At 42.6% G+C, this 26,124-nt stretch overlaps 1 protein-coding gene across 6 annotated transcripts in view; it reads left to right on the forward strand.

The window, feature by feature from the left end:
* Positions 1-26,124, forward strand: part of eps15l1a (epidermal growth factor receptor pathway substrate 15-like 1a) — a 366,481-nt gene that overhangs the window by 75,826 nt on the left and 264,531 nt on the right. For 5 of the 6 annotated variants that reach the window (XM_060846401.1, XM_060846406.1, XM_060846402.1 and 2 more), the window contains exons 2-3: positions 3,148-3,189; positions 23,519-23,608. In XM_060846401.1, coding sequence (XP_060702384.1) covers positions 3,148-3,189; positions 23,519-23,608 — 132 coding nt within the window. The remainder of the gene's footprint in view (positions 1-3,147; positions 3,190-23,518; positions 23,609-26,124) is intronic. The other variant, XM_060846403.1, reaches the window with a different exon arrangement.

The following is a 26,124-nucleotide window of genomic DNA, read 5'->3' on the forward strand; positions in this document are numbered from 1 at the left end:
AGGTGCTGGGAGTGGAGGTTGGGTTGGTGGGGGGGATCCTTCCATATCCGCCACAAATTCACCTGCACCTCCACACACATCATCTGTTGCATCCGCTGCACCCGATGTGGCCTCCTCTATATTGGGGAGACGGGCCGCCTACTTGCGGAATGCTTCAGGGAACACCTCTGGGACGCCCGGACCAACCAACCCAACCACCCCGTGGCTCAACACTTTAACTCTCCCTCCCACTCCACCAAGGACATGCAGGTCCTTGGACTCTTCCATTACCAGAACATCATAACACGACGGTTGGAGGAAGAGCGCCTCATCTTCCACCTGGGAACCTTCCAACCACAAGTGATGAACTCAGATTTCTCCAGTTTCCTCATTTCCCATCCCCCCACCTTGTCTCAGTCGATTCCCTCGAACTCAGCACCACCCTCCTAACCTGCAATTTTCTTCCTGACCTCTCCACCCCCACCCCACTCCGGCCTATCACCCTCACCTTGACCTCCTTCCACCTATCACATCTCCATCGCCCCTCCCCCAAGTCCCTCATCCCTACCTTTTATCTTAGCCTGCTGGACACACTTTCCTCATTCCTGAAGAAGGGCTTATACCCGAAACGTCGAATTTCCTGTTCCTTGGATGCTGCCTGACCTGCTGAGCTTTAACCAGCAACACATTTTCAGCTCTGATCTCCAGCTTCTGCAGACCTCACTTTTTACTACAAGATGATGAGAGGCATAGAGTGGATAGGCAAATGCTGTCACAAGAGGGCATAATTTTAAGGTGATTGGAGGAAGGTGTAGGGGAGATATCAGAGCTAGGTTCTTTACAAAAAGAGTGGTGGGTGCATGGAATGTAATGCCAGCAGTGGTAGTAGAGTCAGATACATTAGGGACATTTAGCGACGTTTGGATAAGCACATGGTTGATAGTAAAATGAAGGGTATTTAAGTTAGTTTCTTCTTAGAGTAGAAGAGCTTGAGATGTGGGCAATTGAATGGGAATCAGAGTTATGATAATGCTGCTCCTTTAATAAGGTTATTTGTCTTTGGTTTTATTTCCAGAGGGGTTCGTAAATGCATGGGTTTCATTGTGTCTGGATTTTGAGTTTTAGGGCCAATTTGATTATAGTTAACAGATACTGCTTCAGGCAAAAATCTTTCAAGTTTTAAGTAAAAGACTTCTACAATGAAAGGGGAGTGGCCAGTTCTCCCAGCTCAGCGTTTACTCTGGTTTGTTTTGATTTTGGTTTTAGCAGTCAGGCTGTTCCGAGCTGCTGGTTAGTAAGCTGGGGAATCCAAAGAAACAGCTGCATGGAAGAAAGTGTTCCATGCTGAATCTCTCTGCCATCTGTCTCTGCTGTAAGAACCTATGCCTGATTTTACCTTTTTGCAAAGGAGGTGTTTATGGGGACTGTTGCAGGCATTTGGAACAACACCATTAAGTTGGGATACTCTGTTGAGTTTTCAGATGGGTTAAATTATTCTATATTCTGTTCTCTCTTATTTGTGTTTCCTTCGGTAATCTTGCAAATAAATTTTGTTTTGTTTAAAACTAAGTAGTTGGGCCGACTGTATCACCCCTGGAATAACATCCACTTTACATTTGCTTACAACAACTAGAAAAGTTCAGGATCAGGTTACTTTCTTGAAATGTTTTGAGCAGTTCTGACTTGGTCCATTAGAGTGCAAATTTTCTGTATGTTCTCTGAGGCACTACTTATCTGTAGTGCATAAGGACGAAAGGCTTTGGTAGCCTTGTTTGATATAATCGGGCAGTTGCATAACTGATTATTTACTATGTTCCACTGTTTTTGGATAATCCTATCGTCAGTAAAGCCCACTTTTAAATTTAAGATGAATAGTATGACTGCAGTATAGTATGTTTCCACCTGTTGCAGTGACTAGGAGTGTAATAGTCTGAAACTTTTCTGATGCTAAGTGCCAAAGTGTTAAGTTAACTAAATGGTTCAACCAGTGTTCCAGTCATGCTGTGCCTATGCTTATACATTTTGGCTTCTAGAAGAAGTAGGTCTGCTGTTGGAATCTTTTATTCTGGACATTGTTAATGAACTGGGAAAGAGCCTGAATTTTAATGATGGGTACTGAAAATTCTGAGGACATGTCAAATTTCGTGAATTCAGAGAATTATTGAGGCCTGAAATAAAAAAACTCAAAATGTTGAAACTACTCAGCAGGTTTGTCAGCCTTTGGACAGAGAAATAGAGTTAATATTTAAGGTCCATTAATTTTCCATCAAGTCTGTTAATCTGTTTTAATGATGTTTGCCAGGACAGCAGAGGGACATTTTACATACCTTTGCAGACATTTGAGATGTTGGTGTAATCTCTAATCCGAATGAATGCCTGTCCAATGACAGCCTGTCCAGTGATTTAACATGGCTGTAATACCGCATTTCAAGTTTAGATAATATGTTCATATCCTGCTGTCTGGCTTGAACACGTATTCCTTTGGTTGCTACAATTGATTAAAGTTGTCACTTAGTCTGTGTCTCATGTTAAATATGAAAGATCATTCAGCTCATTTTAATTTCTAAAACTACAAAGTCTCATTATTTCTTAAATATTTCAGGATTTTTGCTGGCACTGCCCTAGTGCAAAATCCACTCCTTATATTGATCTCATTGATGAACTTCCTGATATCCATCCAAAATTAGCCTTTTACTACCTCAGTCCCGTATCTTTGTATGAAGGAAAATCACTTCTCAGTTTTCTCCATTTAGGGCTGGAAAGTTTGATTATGTTTTCAACTCTGGTCCTTTGACATTGGATCAAGATTCTAATCACAGTTCTGTAGGCTTGGAGCAGCATTCCCTCTGATTTGTGTCATTTAGTGCTAGTCATATAGTTAAATGTTCTGTTGGATTTGTTGATTTTTTTTAGTGTTGGATTAAGTGAGTCGTGATCTCTTTTGAGACTCTCAATCTCTTTCAATTCTTTCTTAGTTTGAGAATGTTATATCTATGATCTATGCATCAGTGTCTCATTTGTATAGTTTGCAAATTGAGCATCAGCACTTGATCTGTGATCTTGGTAAAGAGTTCAAGTTGTTTTGATTTTTGATTGAATGCTTTGGTCTTAATTAAATGACGGGTTTGTAAAATGACAGATGTTAATTGATGTTCTTCTTTCCCTCAGCTCTCCAGTGGAAATCCCGTGTACGAGACTTATTACCGTCAGGTGAGCTGCTTTTGCTGTGGTAATCACAATCATTCATGATTGTAAACTTCTCTGTCTATCTCTTCCTTAACCTCTGTAAGGAGAATAAACCAACTTCTCTATTCTCTCCAAGTGACTGTCCTTGCCTCGTCTCAGGTACAATTTCACTAAGTCTCCTTGGCATCCTCTCTAAGACCTAGAAATCCTTCCTGAGGCATAGTGCCCAGAATTGAACTTAGGAATACAGGTGTAAACTAATCTATTGGGTTAAAAGCTGAGCTTTTTTGTTACGCAGTCCTCCAATGTTGTTGAAAATGTGTTGCTGCAGCAGGTCAGGCAGCATCCAAGGAACAGGAGATTCGACGTTTCGGGCATAAGCCCTTCTTCAGGAATGAGGAAAGTGTGTCCAGCAGGCTAAGATAAAAGGTAGGGAGGAGGGACTTGGGGGAGGGGTGTTGGAGATGCGATAGGTGGAAGGAGGGCAAGGTGAGGGTAATAGGCCGGAGTGGGGTGGGGGTGGAGAGGTCAGGAAGAAGATTGCATGTTAGGAAGGCGGTGCTGAGTTCGAGAGATTTGACTGAGACAAGGTGCGGGGAGGGGAAATGAGGAAACTGGAGAAATCTGAGTTCATCCCTTGTGATTGGAGGGTTCCTAGGCAGAAGATGAGGTGCTGTTCCTCCAACCGTCATGTTGTTATGGTGTGGCGATGGAGGAGTCCAAGGAACTGCATGTCCTCGGTGGAGTGGGAGGGAGAGTTAAAGTGTTGAGCCACGATGTGGTTGGGTTGGTTGATCCGGGTGTCCCAGAGGTGTTCTCTGAAACATTCCGCAAGTAGGCAGCCTGTCTCCCCAATATAGAGGAGGCCACATCGGGTGCAGCGGATGCAATAGATGATGTGTGTGGAGGTACAGATGAATTTGTGGCGGATATGGAAGGATCCCTTGGGGCCTTGGAGAGAAGTAAGGGAGGTGGTGTGGGCGCAAGTTTTGCATTTCTTGCGGTTGCAGGGGAAGGTGCCGGGAGTGGAGGTTGGGTTGGTGGAGGATGTGGACCTGACGAGGGAGTCACGGAGGGAGTGGTCTTTTCGGAACGCTTATATGGGAGGGGAGGGAAATATATCCTTGGTGGTGGGGTCGGTTTGGAGTTGGCGGAAATGACGGCAGATGATATGCTGTATACGGAGGTTGGTGGGGTGGTAGGTGAGAACCAGTGGGGTTCTGTCCTGGTGGCGGTTGGAGGAGCGGGGCTCAAGGGCGGAGGAGCGGGAAGTGGAGGAGATGCGGTGGAGGGCATTGTCGATCACGTCTGGGGGGAAACTGCGGTCCTTGAAGAAGGAGGCCATTTGGGCTGTACGGTATTGGAACTGGTCCTCCTGGGAGCTGATGTGGAGGAGACGAAGGAATTGGGAATATGGGATGGCGTTTTTACAGGGGGCAGGGTGGGAGGAGTAGTCTAGGTAGCTGTGGGAGTCAGCCGGTTTATAGTAAATGTCCGTGTTGATTCGGTCGCCCGAGATTGAAATGGAATAGCCAGTCCACACCGACCCTCTGAAGAGTAACCCACCCAAACCCATTTCCCTCTGACTAATTGACCAAACACTATGGGCAATTTAGCATGGCCAGTTCATGTGACCTACGCATCTTTGGACTGTGGGAGGAAACCGGAGCACCCGGAGGAAATGCACACAGACACAGGGAGAATGTGCACACTCCACACAGACAGTCACCCGAGGCTGGAGTTGAACCTGGGACCCTGGTGCTGTGAGGCAGCAGTGCTAATCATTGAGCCACCCCAGAAAGCAGGTACATTGGCGAATTTCAGAGGCATCTGGATTGGTGTATGAATAGGGAGGGAATAGAGGGATACAGACTGAATAAGAACAGAAGGCTTGTTTTTTTTAGTTGAGATTAGAGTGGTGCTGTAAAGCACAGCAGATCAGGCAGTCGTGATGATCGACTCAGGCTTGGAAGGCCAATGGGCCTATTCCTGTGCTATACTTCTCTTTGTTTATTAATAAAGTTAAGGATCTCACATGCCTTTTTAACAACTATCTTAACTTTACCTTCCACCTTTTATAGTTTATATATGTGCTGAGCCTACGTGTCCATTATTGAACCATAACATTGAATCATATTGTCTCTCCTCTTCTCAAACCTAAATGTGTCATTCTATACTCCTCTACTTTAAATCTCATCAGCCATTTGTTTACCAGGCTATATCAGCACTCAAAATAATTATTTATTTCATGTTCCTTTTAAGGTTTCTCGAAAATTCTTTTTTGATTTTCTAGGCTACTTCTTGGTCTTCCAGAGTTTATTTGTCAGTCTTACTTACTCCTTCATTAGGTAGTCATTTAGCAATAATACCATCTCTCCCTTTGTTTATATATGGTATGTTTTGGATTTCACAGAAGCAGAGTGAGAATATTGCATCTATATCTGCAGTAATCATCACTGCGCCATTAAACTTAAAGCCAGACTTGCACAAAGAAAGCATTAATTTCCTGCTCATAATATTTAAATAGGTACAGAACAACAGCAATAAATTAGCGATAAATGGTTTTATTTTAAAAATAGCTGTCAAACACTTCTTAAAAAAAAATCATCACCATAAACGTCCTTTCTGCAGAAGAGGATGAGGCTGCTCCACAAATATCCCATCCCCAATGATGGGAGAGCTCAGCAAAAGAGAAGGGCTGTATCTGCAATACTGGGATAATTGTCCTGTCTCCAAGCTGCAAGATGTATTCAACCCAGGCAAAAATGACCCTATCAGTCTATTCTCGATCATTAGCAAAGTTATGGAGGAAGCCTCAGTGCTGTCAAGTTGCACTTATTCAATATAAACCTGTTCACAGACACTCTGCTAGGGCCACTCAGCAGTGGCCTTATTGCAACTTTGGTCCAAGCCTGGATAAAATAGCTGAACCCAAGGAATGAGGTATGAATGCCTTCCCTTGACATCATGTCAGCATTTGACCAAGTGAGGTAGCAAGGATCCCTGACTGGAAGCTTCTTCAGGATAATTCTTTATTTCCTGCTTCTTTCTTCCAGCTACCATCCGGATTTGTTCCACCTATCGACCAACCTGGTCACACCAACTATCTGTGTTCACTTATCGCCACCTCACCACTCTGCCCCTCTCCCCACCCAAAAACCTCCCCCACCCCCTTTATCTGCAGCTCTCCAACCCCACCCCCAGTCCTAAAGAAGGGTTATATCTGAAGTGTTGACTTCTCCACCTCCTGATGCTGCCTGTCTTGCTGCCTGTTCCAGCCTCCTGCTTGTAGTCAAGGATCCCTAACAAAACTGAAGTCAGTGGGATTCAGAAGGATATTCTTCTGCAGCAATTCAAGAAGACAGCTCACCACCACTCTTTGTAAGGCTATTATGTTTGGGCAATAGAGGCTGACCTAGTCAGTCACATCCCAAGAAGAAATATTTTTTAAAAAGACTGATGGTTCACATCTAAATGGTTGTGTTTGATAACACATGAATGCAAATCTTAACAAAATTGCAGCCATGTATTTTCCCCTTTTTTTTTGTAGCTCTTGAACTCCTGCAGCTTTATTACAGAGATCTTCTCTCCATCCCCTTTGCAGCTCATTACCTGTCCCTCTTACCCCTCTCTCAGTCCTTGTACCAACATTGCAGTCTGTTTTGATCTACTACTTGCCATCTTCCACTCTGGGTGAGACAGCATTTATTGTCCAACCCTAGTTGCCCCTTGAGGAGGTGTCATTGAGCTGCCGCCTTGGCCGCTGCAGTCGTTTGCTGTAGGTAAATCCACAATGCCATTAGGGAAGGAGTTCCAGGATTTCAACTCTGTGATACTGAAGGAACAGCAATATATTTCTAAGTTGGCATTATGAGCAGGGCTTGGTGTTCCAGTGTATCTGCTGCCCTGTCCTCCTAGAAGGGAATAGTTGTGAATTTGAAAGGAGCCGTCTAGTTTCTGTCCTCCTCAACATTCTAACTTTGCTGGTAGCCAAAATTTCCCTTGCTCTTGACAAAGGGTCAGTTGAGTTATGTATTGGAAGCTTAATTAGTATTACATTTTTGCTGCTAATCCCCAACCCCCAAATCCTTCCACTGTAACAATTAAGGAAGCAGAGGTCAAACAAGCAAGTTAACTTGTGGTGAGTTTTGAGCACCGTGTGCGGTTATCCGGGAGCAGTTTACTTCCAATTGTTTTAGTTATGCCTGGGACAGAGCAGAACGGGAAGGAAATGCACTAAGATAGTTTTGTTTCGGGACAGGCAGCAGAGAAAAGTGGCTGAGCAGAGGCTGATAGTTAAGTTCGGTACCTATAGGGAGGATCTCAACCGGGACCTTGGGTTCATGTCACATTACAAGTGATCATCATTGCACCACTCACACTCACACTCTCTCTCACACACACACACACACACACACACACACACACACACTTACACACACACACACACACTTTCACACACACACACACACACACACACACACTTTCTCACACACACACACACACACTCTTTCTCACACACACACACACACACTCTTTCTCACACACACACACACACACACACACACACACACACACACACTTTCTCACACTCAACCCCCGACCCCAGACAGACAGACAAAGACCCACCTGCACACATATATTTTGTGGGGTGAATTGTACTTGCAGAGTTACATTGTACATTGCTCAAAAACTGCATGCATTCATGGAGAACTCTGAGCTCAAAAACTGCATGAATTTATGTAAAACTCTGTTATCTCACTTTTTAGATTAGAATCAATCTAAACATCATGGCATAGACAGAGAACACAGGGGGCCAACACCTTCAACATATTGAGCTGAAAATGTGTTGCTGGTTAAAGCACAGCAGGTTAGGCAGCATCCAAGGAACAGGAAATTCGATGTTTTGGGCCAGAGCCCTTCATCCCTCATTCCTGATGAAGGGCTCTGGCCCGCAACGTCGAATTTCCTGTTCCTTGGATGCTGCCTAACCTGCTGTGCTTTAACCAGCAACACATTTTCAGCTCTGATCTCCAGCATCTGCAGACCTCACTTTTTACCTTCAACATATTGTCTAGCTATCACCATTGTTAACAGCTAACCCGAGAATGCAACTTTAAAAAAAGGTTTTGTGATTTACACATGAAAGAAGTGAAACTATCACTGTATTCTAACAGATGAAAGGCTTAACAGACAATCAATTTTTCAATGTATAATTTGTTACATCACACTGTAAATTTTTGCTATAAATTCTGTGTTACGATCGAGCCCTCCACTATCACCTGATGAAGGAGCGTCGCTCCGAAAGCTAGTGTGCTTCCAATTAAACCTGTTGGACTATAACCTGGTGTTGTGTGAGTTCTAACTTTGTTTTGGTACAGTCACCTAAAAAGAAGTGTCTAATTGGATTAAAATGGACCCAGAAATAATGGAGAAGCCATTTGGTGTGGCACCTTCTAAAAATAAAAAATACCTGAAACAAAAAGTTACTTTTTGAAATGAAGTTGAACTTCTTTGTGACTGAGATGATAAATTTTTGTAGTGGAACTGAAATGCCAAATATTCAGATAAGGCATGCAGCTGCACAAACATAAAGGTTGGCTGTGAGCAGCTCATTGTTAAACAAGTTATTTTGTGTCCCTAAATGAAGGTAAAGTTGTCTCAGCTCCTTTTAAAACGTTTGTCAAACTGCCCATGTAAATAATATGAGTATTAAAATTGCCTTTACTGTTGTCATAAGTACTGGTGCAGTCATGTGTCACCTTCTCTCCACTCAAAGCTCTGATTGTGACCTTGAGATTTGAGTACATTGTCTTGAAAGAGGGAGCAATTGATTGGTGAATAGCTAAAGTCAATGGCAGTACTTGGTATAATGCCTTGTTATCAGCTTTCTTGGTTCTAGGGCCTTAAAATCAATGGTTAAGAACATGAAATTTGGGTTTTGTCTTCTCATATTATTCTGTATTCTTGGAATTGAATTTTATGATGTGTTCAGAAGTGCTGATTTGTTTTTGATCTTTTTATTAGTTTGTAAGAAAGTGAAGTAGTTTCAATTCATGAGGCACTGCATTTATTAAAGTAATGAGGGGGCATCCGTTTGTTTGCAATTATAGTAAAAATGTCAAATGCAGAATTGCGGAACCTACAGCTAAATCTTTACCCAGCAGCAGATGATGTCAGTCATCATTTGAGGTTTTTCAAAAGGTTGAAATGATATATATTACATTTGAACATAAGAACACACGAACTAAGAGCTATTTGTGCTGTTTATTCCCCTGTATTTGTATTTGTCTTTGTCTTGGTTGGAGTTTTCAAAACAACAATCTTTGTAGTGAGTTACTCATGATCATTGACTAATTTATATTAGATTCCCTGTAATATGGAAACAGGCTATTTGGCTCAATAAGTCCACGCCGATCCTCCAGACCCATTCCCCTACCCTATATTTATCCCTGATTAACACTATGGGCAATTTAGCATGGCCAATTCACCTGACCTACACAATTTTGGATTGTGGGAGGAGACCAGAGGAAACCCATGCGGACACTGGGAGAATGTGCAAACTGCACCCAGACGGTTGACCAAGGCAGGAATCGAACTCGCGTCCTCTGGTGCTATGAGAAAGCAGTACTACCACTGTGCCGCTCCTGATCACTTCTGCATTTCTTTCGTTCTGCCCAGGTTTCCTTGGTTTGTTTACTTGAAATAAAATGACCCAGCAATTCTAATTCCTTCACCACATGTTGCAATTCCCTTGTTTCAAGCCTTTAATTTGCCATAAGATTACAGTCCTGCCATTTGACATTTCACACACTTGTCCCACTAAATATTTCCTTGTATCCCACATCTGCCATTCACTCCTTGCCATGTAGCTTTCCCCTTCATGAACCTCAAAGATTTGAATTGATCTGTGGCAAAATCATCTTAATTAGCTATGCCATGTCTGGATTGACATTTCTAATTCAGCTGCTTCTTTGTCAATAGCTAGATTATCTTCTGCGTATCATTGGATAGTGACATTTTTCTTCCCAATGATGCCTATTTGCCCTTTGCGTAGCCTTTTTATCCTTGCAATATTCAAGGAACTTACAGGATTGCGACTATCCTTACAGTTGCTTTGCTCCTATTCTTACCCTTAGAAGTGGAAGCAAAGAACACATTTCATTCTGCAGCTTCTTGCTAACTGTGACCAGTCTATTCCCTGTTGCCCTGATAACCTCCTCACTCATTATCTGACCACTCGACCATTGATTTCTGTCTTGATATTTACCAATATTCTAAATGGCTGACCACCTCTGACTCATCTTCAGTCTTCAACCTATTTAAAAATACTTCAATAAACTTATTCCACACTATATCAGTGACAGGATTGAGATGGGAAGTGTCTTAATTCATAGCTTTGAATATTTGGAATTTTTTACCAGAGTGCTGTGGGTAGTTGTGAGTATATTCAATCCTAGGTCACAGAACATAGAATAGTACAGGCCCTTTGGCCCTCAATGTTGTGCCGACCCTTTATCCTACTCTAAGATCAGACCAACTTACATACCCATCATTGTATTATCTTCTAGTACTGTCTAAGAGTCGCTTAAATGTCCCTAATGTATCTGACTCTACTACCACTGCTAGCAGTGCATTCCATGCATCCACTACTCTCTTTGTAAAGGACCTACTTCTGACATCTCCCCTCGACCATCCACCCAATCGCCTTAAAATTATGACCCCTCATGATGGCCATTTCCGCCCTGGGAAAACACTTCTGGCTATCCACTCTATCTATGCCTCTCATCATCTTGTAAACTCTATCAAGTCACCTCTCATTCTTCTTCACTCCAATGAAAAAGCCCCTAACTCCCTCAGCCTTTCTTGATAAGACATGTCCTCCAGCCCAGGCAGCCACCTGGTAAATCTTCTTGGGCCGATGAGCCTGTTTCCACACTAGAGGGAATCTAATCTAATTTAATCTTTAAAACTTCAACATCCTTCTGTTAATGAGACGACCAGAACTGAACACAGTATTCCAAGTGTGGTCTAATTGGGGCTGTATAGAGCTGCAGCATAACTTTGCGGATCTTAAACTCCATCCCCCTGCTAATGAAAGCCAACACATCATATGCCTTCTTAACAACCCTCTCAACTTGGGTGGCAACTTTGAGGGATCAATGGACAACGACTCAAATATTCCTGTGTTCCTCTACACTGCCAAGAATCATGCCTTTAACCCTGTATTCTGCATTCAAATTCACCCGTTCAAAATGAATCATAGAACATAGAACATAGAAGGATACAGCGCAGTACAGGCCCTTCGGCCCTCGATGTTGCGCCGACCGAATCCTACCTAACCTATACTAGCCCAATAACTTCCAAATGCCTATCCAATGCCCGCTTAAATGACCATAAAGAAGGAGAGTTCACCACTGATACGGGCAGGGCATTCCATGAACTCACAACCCGCTGTGTGAAGAATCTACCCCTAACATCTGTCCTATACCTACCACCCCTTAATTTAAAGCTATGTCCCCTAGTAACACCTGACTCCATTAGCGGTAAAAGGTTCTTAGTATCTAAAATCACTTCACACTTTTGCAGGTTGAACTCCGTCTGCCACTTCTCAGCCCAGTTCTGCAACCTGTCAATGTCCCCTTGCAACCTACAACAGCACTCCACACTATTTACCTCTCCACCAACCTTCGCAAAGAATTTCACCAAAGGTTTTGGATAGTAAGAGAGCTGAGGGATTTGCAGATTGCGTATAGTTGAGAAAGACCTCATCCTGGCTCTTAGTGAATCATATTGCAAACTCAACCGCCCCATTCCTTTTTCTTCGAATTTAACTTGACCGCCTTTTCTGGTCACTGTCACAATTTCTTGCCCTTGATCTTTGTTGTTCTGTTCTTTTCCCATCCTATCTTTGAAGTCACCTTTAAACATGTTGATTCTGTTCTTCTGAACACCTCACACATCTTTCTAAATCTTCTGCTTTTTGCTGCTACTTGTACCTTTTAGTTATACCCTCCTTTGAAAGTTTAACCAAGTAGATAACTACACTAATTTCTACACTGTCTCTCAGAATCTATAAAGTTTTCAATGTTATTCAGGTATTTACAACAATGATAATCACTAGTTGCTTTTATATAATGCCCCATCAAAACAGGGTTTGATACTGTTGCTGCTCAGGTAAACTGCAGGCAAATTACCCAAGAAGTGATGGGTGAACAGCAGTAAGAGTTAGCTACTCTGTTGATTAAAACTATGAATTGCAAAATTTTGATAATACAAGATTTCATGGTTGATTAAATTTCTACCAAAGGTGATAATGTGGTATAGGATTTAAACTTATGGATAGTAAAAACTACTTATAACACAATTACACCATGGAACACTTTATAGAAAAGTGAATGTGCAGGAACAGGAAGTTGTGCGGTCACACAACAACCAGGAAAGCAAATTGCAAGTTTGAAACAAGCAGAGACTATTGAAGAAAGATGCAGATAATGAAAAGAGTTTCCTAAAACCAGAGCCCCTCCAAATGAGCAGCTACAGTGCCCCAGCTGTTCTAGAGCCTGCAGATCAAGAATGGACCACTTTAGTCACCAACTGTTGTGCCATATTCCACAGAGACCAGCCTTCCTAAAATCTTTGCCAGTAAAGAATCTGCTGTCATTGCTGTTGGCTGCCCTGCAATTTGAGGCTGAGGATCATGAATTTATGTCATGGTTTTAGTATGACTGAACAGGCCAATTCTCAACTTGCAGATCTTTAGGCACATGGAGTGGAGCATCCTATGAGCTAGTGGGATCTGGAGTTCAGGACTTGCTTCCTTTTCTTTTCCTTGCAGCTACTGCTCTGCCCCATTATTAAGGTGTTATGATTTAAAACATGCTGCAGCTTAATGGGAAAGTTGTCACATTTTTGAATGATTGGTAACAAATTCCTCCTGCTCATTACGTTCACTGTCATTGTGCTACAAGCAGAACTTTAGAGTCACTTTGGAGTGTTTCCTTTGTTCTTCCCATTTGAAACTTGAGAGAACAGCACTTGTCCAGGGAGGCAATGGCCTACTAGTATTATCGCTGGATTGTTAATCCAGACACCCAGGTAATGCTTAAAGAATTAGCTCGTGAATCAGTGGCTTCTATTTACAGCAGCAGGAGCAGTGAGAGCATGGACCAGGGTGCTGCCGGGAAGGTAAATTTCTCTTTTATAGACTTACCTCGTGAATAGCCTGAGTGAAGGCTCAATAGGAATGGAGGCAGACACAGGGATTGCTCGATTCATGAGTTGATATATTTGGGCTCAGGCTAAACCAAAGACACTACACGTGTATTGTCTCACAGCTGCTGTCCTCCTCTAACCAAAAAAAAGACTGTGTGTGGAGGATTGGTAAGCTAAGGCTTCTTTTACATTTATTCAATCTCTTGACAACTTAGGGCCGAGGAGTATGCTCCTCTTGCAGGATGTGGGAGGTAAGGGTCACCACTGGTGACTTTGCCTGCGAGAAGTGCACCCAATTCCAGCTCCTTACAGACCACGTTGGGAACTGGAGCTGGATGAACTTCAGATCATTCAGGAGGCAGAGGGGATGGCAGAGTGGAGTTATAGGGAGATAGTTACACTTAAATTGCAGGATAAAGGTAGCTGGGTGACTGACAGGGGAAGAAAGGGAATAGGTAGACAGTGCAGGGAGGTCCATTGTGGTTGTTCCTTCAATAATAAGTATACCATTTTGGATACTGTTTTGTGTGTATCCTACCAGGGGAAAGCCACAGTGGCCAGATTTCTGGCACTGAGTCTGGCCCTGTGGCTCAGAAGGGAAGGGGGGAGAAGAGGAGAACAATAGTGATAGGAGATTCAATGGTGAGAGGAACAGACCAGAGATTCTGTGGTCATGAGCAAGACTCCCAGATGGTGTGTTGTCTCCCGGGTGCCAGGGTCTGGATCGAGTATACAGAAATTTTAAGGAAGATGGAGAGTGGCCAGAAATTGTGGTACACATCTACGTGGTGCACATCCATTGACAAAGGTAGGGAAAGGGATGAGGACCTAAAAAGAGAATATAAGGAGTTAGGTTGGAAGGTAAAAGGCAAGGCAAGTTGAGTAGTAATCTCAGGATTGCTACCAGTGCCACAGGCTAGTGAGGCTAGGAACAGAGAGCAAGTGCAGATGAATATGTGGCTGCAGGGCTGGTGTGGGAGGGAGGACTTCAGATATTTAGATCATTGGGATATCTTTTGGGTAAGGTGGGACCTATACAAGGAGGACGGGTTGCACTTGAACTGGTGGGGCACCAATATCCTGGGTGGAGGTTTGCGAGAGCTCTTCAGGAGAGTTTAAACTGGTTTGGCAGTGGGATGGGGACAGGATGTATAGAGCAGATCATGGAGTAGGTAGTGAGCAGCCAGATATAGCGTGCAGAGAGTCTGTGAGGAGGGATAAACAGTTGATAGGGCAAAGGTGCGGTCAGTGTGATGTGTTGAAGTGTGTCTTTTTGAATTTTAGTAGTATCAAGAATAAGGGTGGATCACTACTTGGAACTATGACGTCGTGGCTATTATGGAGACTTGGATATAACATGGCAGGGGTGGTAGTTGGATGTTCCAGAGTTCGGGTGGAATGGTGGGGGGAGGTAAAAGAGGTAGAGGAGTGGCATTGCTAATCATGGATAGTATCACAGCTGCAGAAAGGAAGGTCATCGAGGAGGGTTTGTCGACAGAGACAGTATGGGTAGAAGTCAGAAATAGGAAAGGAGCAATCACTTTATTGGGAGTTTTCTACAGCCTTCCCCAGGCAACAGCGACATGGAGGTGCAGATTGGGAAGCAGATTTTGGGAAAGTGCAGAAGTTGTCATGGGTGACTTTAACTTCCCTAATATCAATTGGAGCCTCCTTAGTTCAGATAGTTTGGATGGAGCAGATTTTGTCAGGTGTGTCCAGAAACGCTTCCTGGCTCAATATCGAGATAGGCCAACTAGAGGGGAGGCCGTATTGCATTTAGTTCTTGGCAACAAACCATGCCAGGTGTCAGGTCTCTCGGTGGGAGAGCATTTCGGTGATCGTAATTTCAACGTCATGACATTCACTATACACATGGAGAGAGATAGGAGCAGATTGTATGGGAAAGTATTTAATTCATGGAGAGGGAATTCCAATGTTATTAAGACAGGAACTGAGGTGCCTAAATTGGAAAAAGATGATCTCAGGGAAATGCATGACAGAAATGTGGAAGTTGTTTAGATTAGATTAGATTACTTACAGTGTGGAAACAGGCCCTTCGGCCCAACAAGTCCACACCGACCCGCCGAAGCGTAACCCACCCATACCCCTACATTTACTCCTTCACCTAACACTGCGGGCAATTTAGCATGGCCAATTCACCTGACCCACACATCTTTGGACTGTGAGAGGAAACTGGAGCACCCGGAGGAAACCCACGCAGACACGGGGAGAACGTGCAAACTCCACACAGTCAGTTGCGTGAGTCAGGAATTGAACCCAGGTCTCTGGCGCTGTGAGGCAGCAGTGCTAACCACTGTGCCACCGTGCCGCCCATTTAGGGAGCACTTGCTGATAGTATTGAACAGGTTTGTCCCGCTGAGACAAGATAGTGATGGTAGGTTGAAAGAATTGTGGGTGACAAGGATTGTGGAACATCCAGCCAAGAGGAAGAAGGAAGTTTACTTAAAGTTGAGGAGGCAAGGATCAGACAGGACTGTAGAGGGTTACAAGATAGCCAGGAAGGAACTGAAGAATGGATCTAGAGCTAGAAGTGGGCATGAAAAGGCTTTAGTGTGTATTATTAAGGAAAACTCTAAGGCATTTCTATACTTCAGAGAGGAACAAGGGGATGGCCAGATTGAGGCTAGGGCCGATCAGGGATAGTGAAGGGAACTTGTGCCTGGAGTCGGAGGAGATAGGTGAGGTCCTTAATGAATTATTTGCTTCAGTACTCACCACTGAGATGGACCTTGACGCTTCTGAGGTCAGTGTGAAACAGACTGATATGCTCGAACAGGTTAATGTTAAGAATGAGGATGTGCTTAAAATTTTGAAAAACGTAAGGATAGAAAAATTCCCTTGGGCCAGATGGGATATACCCAAGGTTGCTACAGGAACTGAGGGAAGAGATTGCTGCACCTTTAGCGATGATCTTTGTGTCCTCACTCTTCAATGGAGTAGTGCCAGATCATTGGTGAACAACAAATGCTATTCAAGAAAGTGAATAGGGATAATCCTGGGAACTACAGACCAATCATTCTTTCATCTGTGGTGGGGAAATCATTGGAGAGGATTTTGCGAGATAGGATTTATGATTACTTGGACAAACATAGCTTGATTAGAAATAGTCAGCATGGCTTTGTGAGAGGCAGGTCATGCTTCACAAACCTTATTGAATTCTTTGAGGATGTGACAAAACACATTGTTGAAGGTAGAGCAGTTGATGTGGTGTACATGGATGTTAGCAAGAGGTTTGATAAGGTTCCCCACGGTATGCTCATTCAGAAGGTAAGCAGGCGTGGGATACAGGAATATCTGATTGTCTGGATACAGTATTAGTTGGCCCATAGAAGACAGGATAGTAGCAGATGGAAAATATTCAGCCTGGAGCTTGGTGACCAGTGGTGTTCCACAGGGGTCAGTTCTTGGACCTCTGCTTTTCATGATTTTTATAAATAGAGTCATAGAGATGTACAGCATGGAAACAGATCCTTTTGTCCAACTTCTCCATGCAGACCAGATATCCCACCCAATCTAGTCCCACTTGCCAGCACCCAGTCCATATCCCTCCAAACCTTCCTAGTCATACCCAGTCCATATCCCTCCAAACCCTTCCTAGTCATATACCCATCCAGATGCCTTTTAAATGTTGCAATTATACTAGCCTCCACCACTTCCTCCAGCAGCTCATTCCATACACGTATCCCCCTCTGAGTGAAAACGTTGCCCCATTGGTCTCTTTTATATTTTTCCCCTCTCACTCTAAACACATGCCCTCTAGTTCTGGACTCCCCGACCCCGGGGAAAAGACTTTGTCTATTTATCATAACCATGCCCCTCATGATTTTATAAACCTCTAAAAGGTCACCCTCAGCCTCTGATGCTCCAAGGAAAACAGCCCGAGCCTATTCAACGTCTCCCTACAGCTCAAATCCTCAACCCTTGGCAACATCCTTGTAAATTGTTTCTGAACCCTTTGGAGTTTCAGTCCTTGCCTTTCCAAATACATTCTCCTGTCCATCAGGATTCCCTCCAACAACTTGTCCACCACCCGCGTCAGGCTCACTGATCTATAGTTCTCTGGCTTGTCCTTACCATCTTTCTTAAACAGTGGCACCACGTTAGCCAACCTCCAGCCTCCTGGCACCTCACCTGTGACTATTAATGATACAAATATCTCAGCAAGAGGCCCAGCAATCACTTTCCTAGCTTCCCACAGAGTTTTAGGGTACACCTGATCAGGTCCTGGGGATTTATCCACCTTTGTGTTTGAAGACATCCAGCACTTCCTCCTCCATAACATGGACATTTTTCCAGATGTCACCATCTATTTCACTACATTCTATACCTTCCATGTCCTTTTCCACAGTAAATACTGATGCAAAATACTCATTTAGTATCTCCCTCATAACACCTGGCGTTGCACACACAGGCTGCCTTGCTGATCTTTGAGGAGTCCTATTCTCTCCCTAGTTATCTCGGAAAAACCCTTTGAATTCTCTTTTACTCTATTTGCCAAAGCTATCTCATGTCCCCTTTTTGCCCTCCTGACTTCCCTGTTAAGTATACTCCTGCTGTCTTTATGCTCTTCTAAGGATTTACTTGCTGAAAAATGTGTTGCTGGAAAAGCGCAGCACGTCAGGCAACATCCAAGGAGCAGGAGAATCGACGTTTCGGGCATAAGCCCTTCTTCAGCCCGAAACGTCGATTCTCCTGCTCCTTGGATTCTGCCTGACCTGCTGTGCTTTTCCAGCAACACATTTTTCAGCTCTGATCTCCAGCATCTGCAGTCCTCACTTTCTCCTAAGGATTCACTTGATCTATCCGGTCTATACCTGTCATATGCTTCCTTCTTTTTCTTAACCAAACCCTCAATTTCTTTACTCATTCAGCATTCCCTATACCTACCAGCCTTTCCTTTCACCCGAACAGCAATATACTGTCTCTGGACTCTCGTTATCTCATTTCTGAAGGCTTCCCATTTTCCAGCCATCCCTTTACCTGCCAACATCTGCTTTTGAAAGTTCTTGTCTAATACTGTCAAAATTGGCCTTTCTCCAATTTAGAACTTCAACTTTTCGATCTGGTCTATCCTTTTCCATCACTATTTTAAAACTAATAGTATTATGGTCGCTGGCCCCAAAGTGCTCCCCCACTGACACCTCAGTCACCTACCCTACCTTATTTCCCAAGAGTAGGTCCACATACTGAATCAGAAAATTTTCTTGTACATACTGAACAAATTCCTCTCCATCTAAACCCTTAACACGATGGCAGTCCCAGTCAATGTTTGGAAAGTTAAAATACCCTACCATAGCCACCCTATTAGTCTTACAGATAACTGAGATCTCCTTACAAATTTGTTTCTCAATTTCCCTCTGACTGTTAGAGGGTCTATAATACAATCCCAATAAGGTGATCTTTCTTATTTCTCAGTTCAACCCAAATAACTTCCCTGGATGTATTTCCCGGAATATCCTACCTCAGTACAGCTGTAATGCTATCCCTTATCAAAAACGCCATTCCCCCACCCCCCCTCTCTTGCCTCCCTTTTTGTCCTTCCTGTAGCATTTGTATCCTGGAGCATTAAGCCGCCAGTCCTGCCCATCCCTGAACCACATCTCTGTAATTGCTATGATATCCCAGTCTCATATTCCTAACCATGCCCCGAATTCATCTGCCTTCGCTGTTTAGCCTTTTGCATTGAAATAAATGCAGTTTAATTTATCAGTTCTACCTTGTTCTCTGCTTCATCCCTGCCTTCCCTGGTTGTTTGACTTGCTTGTGACTTGGATGAGGAAGTGGAAGGGTAGGTTAGTAAGTTTACTGATGACTCGAAGGTTGGTGGACTTGTAGATAGTGTGGAGGGCTGTTGTAGGTTGCAAGGGGACATTGACAGGTTGCAGAACTGTGCTGACAAATGGCAGACGGAGTTCAACCTGCAAAAGTGTGAAACGATTCATTTGGAAGATCAAATTTGAATGTCGAATATAGGGTTAAAGTCCAGATTGTTGGCAGTGTGGAGGAATAGAGGGATTTTGGGGTCTGTGTTCATTGATCCTTCAAACTTACCACCCAAGTTGAGAGGGTTGTTCAGAAGGCATATGGTGTGTTGGCTTTCATTAGCCATTGGATGGAGTTTAAGATCAGCGAGTTTATACTACAGCTGTGTAGAGCCCTGGTTAAAACACACTTGGAATATTGTGTTCAGTTCTGGTTGCCTCATTATAGAAAGGGTTTGGAAGCTTTAGAGAGGGTGCAGAGGAGATTTACCAGGATGCTGCCTAGTTGGAGGGCATGCCTCATGAAGGAAGGTTGAGGGAGCTGGGGCTTTTCTCATTGGAGCGAAGAAAGATGACTTGATAGAGGTGCACAAGATAATGAGAGGCATAGATAGTGTGGATAGTCAGAAACATTTTCCAAGGGTAGAACTGGCTATCACGAGGGGTCATAATTTTAAGGTAATTGGTGGAAGGTTTTGGGGGAGATGTCAGAGGTAGGTTCTTTACGCAGAGAGTGGTGAGTGTGTGGAAGGCACTGCCAGGAATGGTGGTAGAGTCATACACTAAGGACATTTAAACGAATCTTGGAAGATAGTACATTGAAGGGTAAGGAAGTTCGTTTGATCTTAAGAGTAAGATGTAAGGTCGGCACAACATCGAAGGCTGAAGCGCCTGTACTGTGCTGTATTGTTCTATGTTTGGAGACTTAAGTTTGGAGACTTAAGTTTGAATCCACCACGGTAGTTGGTGGAATTTGAATTCAATAAAACAAGTCTGGAATTAATTGTCAAATATCAACCACAAATCCATTGTTGACTGTTGGTAAAAATTCATCTAGTTCATTAACGTCCTTTAGGGAAGGAAACTGCCATCCTTCCCTGGTCTGGCGTATATGTGACTCCAGACGCATATCTGTGGTTGACTCTTCATTATCCTCCAGCGAGATGGCCACTAAATGCTGGCCTGGCCAGTGATGCCCTCATCCCCTGAGTATTAAAAAAAGTTGCTGGGGGGAGATGACTTCAAGCCATTTAGGCACACAGTACATTGAAGTTGATTTTGAAATGTTTTAGACTCTGTACAGTGTGGAAGCAGGCCATTTGGCTCATCCTGTCCATATCAACCCTCCAAAGAGCACCCCCCCAGACCCATCCCATCTCTGTAACCCTGCATGTTCTATGGACAAACCATCCAATCAACACATCCCTGGACACTATGGACAATTTAATATGACCATTCCACCTACCCTGCAAGTCTTTGGATTGTGGGAGGAAACCAGAACACCCAGAGGAAATGCATGCAGACACAGGGAGAATGTGCAGTCTCCTCAAAGACTGTTGCCTGACGTTGGAATTGAACCCGAGTCCCTAGCACTGTGAGGCAGTAGTGCTAACCACTGAGCAGTCATGCTTAAATGCTTGTGGAACTGATTTCAAGAAGGACAGTTGCATGTTCAAATGGAGGAAGAGTGGAGATAATGTTGATGGAATTTTTCTAATGCTCTTATGCATCAGTGGTATATAGTCTGGGTCTCAGTGCTGTGCAAGAGCAAAGTGATGACAACTATTCTGTGCAGTAGAACACTTCAGAAGGTGTTTATTGTTAAGCACTCACTGTTGTAGTCTATGAAAGGCATAATTAAGAGCAGCCAGTTTGGTGTTGAATCTCTTCGTCAGTGGTAGTCTTTTTACTGCTATCGAGGCATACAAATATCTATCATATTCTTAAGTTTTTTTTCCAATATTGAAGAAAGATGCAATGTTCGACTGTCCATTTTTAGGTTCACCTGAGTTTTGTTTTGACAAGGATAGACTGATTTCCCTTGGAGGATTGAAGAGGTTGAAAATGTTTCACAAACTGGTTTAGAATGTGCATTAGCAATGTAGTCATTAGCATAGCGTGGGTCTTTGTGGAGGGCCGAATGGCCTTGCTTCCACTCCTATGTCTTATGGTCTTTTATATCTGTTGTGGTCCGTTTAGTTTTGACATTGCAGTGAATGAGGTTGAGTGGTTTTTTTTATCCAAGTGGCATTTATTGTTGACAAAATATTTGAATACCAATAATTTTGGAAGTGAGTCACCAATGTCAGGTCGATTGTAAATAGAGTCAGGCCATCATGTAGCCTTGCTTGGCTTCAGACCGATTTTGGAGGATCAAATCCCTTTGGTCACAGGGTGATGTTTCCCCTCTTCAGCTAACAGTACAAACTGTCAGTGCTGGAAAGGACATTTTCAGTAACTCCTCAAACATGAATCCACAGTGGCTGCTGATAGTCACCAGGCTATCCCTCAGAACTCTGGTGGAATCCAATGATGATCTGCTATTAAGGGAAAATACACACAAAAAAAAGCCAAACAGATAAGAAACTACAAAGCCTGCAGCACGGATGCTTTTCCAGCTGAGATTTTTTACAGCTGGCAAGTTTTTACTGACATCATGCATTAATCCTATGGATGTGAGGGAAAAAATGAACTCTAAATGCTCACCCTGCATCTGCCCCAACCCCAAACTTAGGGAATGTGAGTTTCCAACTTGAGAAATGTGACAACTGTAACTGCCTTCAAATAGGGAGATAAATCCTGCTGTGGAAATTATCAAGATATTTCCATCTTGTTTATTCCTAACACAGATTGTCCTGAATTGCCCATTTCCTGTAGCTAAAGAAAGCTTCCCAGAGACAGGCTGTGGTTTTAGTTCTTCCATAGGAACCCGTGACACCAGTCATTTGTTGCAATTAATATCCAAGAAAAATATAGCTGAATAACATCAATAATACTTTATTGCACTCTTTGATCTGACTGTAGAGGCTTGTATATTGTGTTCTATGGATGTTTGAAAAATTGTTTCAAATTTATGAGGATATGATTTTAACTGTTTTTTGAGGGCAATTTGAAGCTTACGTCGCCAGAATTTGTGGGCGGCACGGTGGCACAGTGGTTAGCACTGCTGCCTCACAGCGCCTGTAGACCCGGGTTCAATTCCCGACTCAGGCGACTGACTGTGTGGAGTTTGCACGTTCTCCCCGTGTCTGCGTGGGTTTCCTCCGGGTGCTCCGGTTTCCTCCCACAGTCCAAAGATGTGCGGGTCAGGTGAATTGGCCATGCTAAATTGCCCGTAGTGTTAGGTAAGGGGTAAATGTAGGGGTATGGGTGGGTTGCCCTTCTGCGGGTCGGTGTGGACTTGTTGGGCCGAAGGGCCTGTTTCCACACTGTAAATCTAATCTAATCTAATCTAATTCTGCCATAATCACCGAGTAAGTGAATGTTGACTTTCTACCTGTTCTACTTTGCAGGGAAGATAAACCTGAATGAAATTGGTTAAGTTGAAAGTTTTGCTTATTACAATCCAGTCTAACAGGTTTTGCTAATTCTCATGTGAGATGTTTAGAACATTTTTTTACATAAAGTTCTAATTGAATATTTATAGCATTCAAATGTTAAGCAGCATATGGGTGGAGCTGCATTGGGTGTTTAGATTCAAGGTGACTGCAAAATAGTGTCAAATAGTGCAAAGTTGTAAACCTAATTAAAAAAAATTATACAAGGTTTCAGCTCCTTTTCAAAGCACATTTTAATAGCAACTGAAAACAAAAGGCAACATGAATCTTTCTAGCATCCATCATCATCTTGAGATGTTCCAAAGCATTTTATAGGTAATGAACTACCTTTGGGCTGTAGTTGGTGTTATAATGTGGAAACATGCAAATATGGATGAAGTAAATGATCATATGTTTTAGGTCTCGGTTGAACAGCAAATATAGCTCACAACAACAAAAGAATGTCTTAATTCTCTTTAAATAATGCTGTGGCAAGTTTTACATTCCTCTGGGAAGGAAGCTGGGTGTTCAGGATTAACATCTGATTTGAAATACAGCACTCCCGATAGTGCAACACTTCCTCAGTAATACACTGAATTCCAGCTCAGATTATGTGCTCAAATCTCTGATGTTTGGCTTGAATTCACCGTCTTCTGATGAATCAATGAGCCAATAATGAAATTTAAATTTATTATTTTACATTATATTCAGTTTTGAATTTGGTAGCAATTTGTGCAGAAAATTTTACAGAGTACAAGAGAGGCAAGTGTTTGTGCAGGGAGTGACTGATGTGTGCTGAATAGGTGTTTCTGTTTATAGGTGGATCCAGCTCATACAGGAAAGGTTGGGCCAAATGAAGCAGCATTGTTCCTGAAGAAGTCTGGTCTCTCTGACGTTACCTTAGGAAAGGTAAGAATCCTGCAAAGCAAACCTCCTAAACCAATAGTATTTCTGTTATCTAGGATGTTAAATGATGAAAATGTTAAACGATGAAAGGAATGTTTAATAGTTGACAGAATTAGGTAAGTTCTGTATGTTCTGTGTTAAATGGTGTCACTCAACTCAATGAGGGTGACAGTGTTGAACTCTACCTCCAGATGTGTTCTTCTTGAGCACATATCTGTACTTTATCAACTCTGATTTCCTAATGCTGGCCCAGTTTGTTGGAAAGTTATGTTGAAAAGGGAATTTGTAATTAATGCTGACAGACAGTTGAGTCCAGTTCTGGGAATTTCGAGGCAACTGAAGAGTCCACAGGAACAGATTCAGTTGAGACAATGATGGTGCCTCTTACTTCCACCTTGACTGCACCAGTGTATTAGATACCTGCCAACTATGTTATACTGACAAAGAATAAGCTGTTCAAGTGCCAGTTTAACTGAATCTTTTAGTGTTTATCAAGTACTTAAATACATCCTTTCTTGGAAGGGCCATCACTGCCAGTAAAAATTGCAAGATAAATCTTGTTTCTGTCAATGAAGACTGAATTCACATCAGAATGTTGCTTTGAGAAACTGTACCTGGCTATGACACTTTTTCTCAGTGAGAATTCAACAGAGCCCAAGTTAGGAATTGACTGAAGAGAATTTGGCCATGAATCCATCACTGCAATAATCCACTGAGCTGCCAGACCCTGGGTACTGTCTGTAGGCCATGTGATCAGTATTTAAGCTGTTAACTATCCAGGGTTGTCAGACTTAGCTAGTTGTGGTATTTTAAGATGTTTGATGCTTAAAATATCTGCTTCTACAGTGACTTCTTCAATAAAGAGTAGCACCAATTGTCCATATTAGAGTAAAATATTGCAAAATATTTGTTGCACTAATTTTATTTTTGGCTGAGTCTAATGCTTGTGTGAAAGGCAGGAAATTGATAGATTAAGGGTGCAGTTACTTCCTGATCTCACTGTCTGTACTGAACACATCCAGACCAGGTTATTGCTCGAGCTCCTCCAGTGCAAGCTGGGATGAGGCCTCACTGTTTCCTGATAACAGATGGTAGTATTAGCATTGGATCATACTGTGTTGTGGTGCCATCCTTCTGCTAGTAAAGAGGTTTCCTGCTGTCATTTCTCCGTCTTCTTTTGGGAAGTCAGGCAGCATTCTTGGAGAAGGGAAGGTATGGTTGACTGTTCAGTTCTGAAACATTTAGAGCTAGAATACACCTAAGACCATAAGGAATAGGAACTGTTTTGCCCCTCAAACGTACCCCAACATCAGTAGGAGCATGGCAATCCTCATATCCACCTTCCTGTATTTTCTCCATTACCCTTAATTTCCCACTGATCAAGAATCTTTCTTAGCCTTAGGTGCACACAATGCCTCTGCTCCCACAGGTCTTGGGGTAAGAAGTTTCAAAGACACTCCCAACCCACTAAGAGAAGAAATTCCTCCTCATCTCAGTCTTAAATTGGTGCCCCTTTATTCTAAGGTGATGCTGTCTGGTGTTAGACACTTTCATGGGGGAAACATCCTCTCAGTATTTACCTTGACAAGCCCCTTAAGACATGAAAGAATTGTGACCTTGTCGAGTAGTATGTATATTATAATTCAGTTATTGTTGTGAACAGTGTGAACATGATGTCCAGCACTATTGATTTAATGGACTGCAGCACTCTGAAAATGAATGGATAAACAAACTTATAGTTTTAATCAATTGAGAATAGTGGCAAAAGATGGATACCTGAAACTGTATTTACATTAACTTTAAACAAACAATACTGCAGTAAACATCACAAATTTTAATTATTTTCTTCATAACTAGCGCATGAATGTTGCATCCTTTGGGAATGCTAAATGATAAAATGATGTTTGGGCACTGTCCTGGAATATTCCATCATTGTTTGGTAAATATGTAGTGTTCGTTACTTCTGGTCATCATATCTACCCTCTAGTGGTGGCAGCATGTTATATAATTCTTAATTATTACTGAGATACAACTATGATTAGATTTGCAGTCTGCAGTAGCTGTCACAGCAAAGTTACTTTCTTCAGAGTGTTTATTTGGATTAGTATTATATTTTACACTATTTTATGGCTCAAAGAATAAATGCTTGCATATATACTTGTATTTATACTAATAAATACAAGAGATAATTAATATTGAGTACATTGTGTGAAGTCTGTGATTGAGTAATTAATTGCTGAGGCTACTATGACCAAGCAGCATTGTGACATAAACTGAAAACATGTTTTTATCAGAATCTGTAGCTGATTATTTCCTGATAATTAATGGTAACAACCTTATCCATGGTCTTATTATGAAAGTCTTCACAGCTGAAAGGCAAAATGCATTACTCAAGTTTACCCTAGTTACATCAAAGGGAATAAAGCATGTCAAATCTGGGGTCATCCCTGCATATGAATTGTGATGATGTTGGTGCAATTATTTTGAGAAATTAGTTGAAGAATAATTCAAAACTCTGC

Source organism: Hemiscyllium ocellatum, chromosome 28 (assembly GCF_020745735.1).
Source record: "Hemiscyllium ocellatum isolate sHemOce1 chromosome 28, sHemOce1.pat.X.cur, whole genome shotgun sequence".
Lineage (NCBI taxonomy): Eukaryota > Metazoa > Chordata > Chondrichthyes > Orectolobiformes > Hemiscylliidae > Hemiscyllium > Hemiscyllium ocellatum.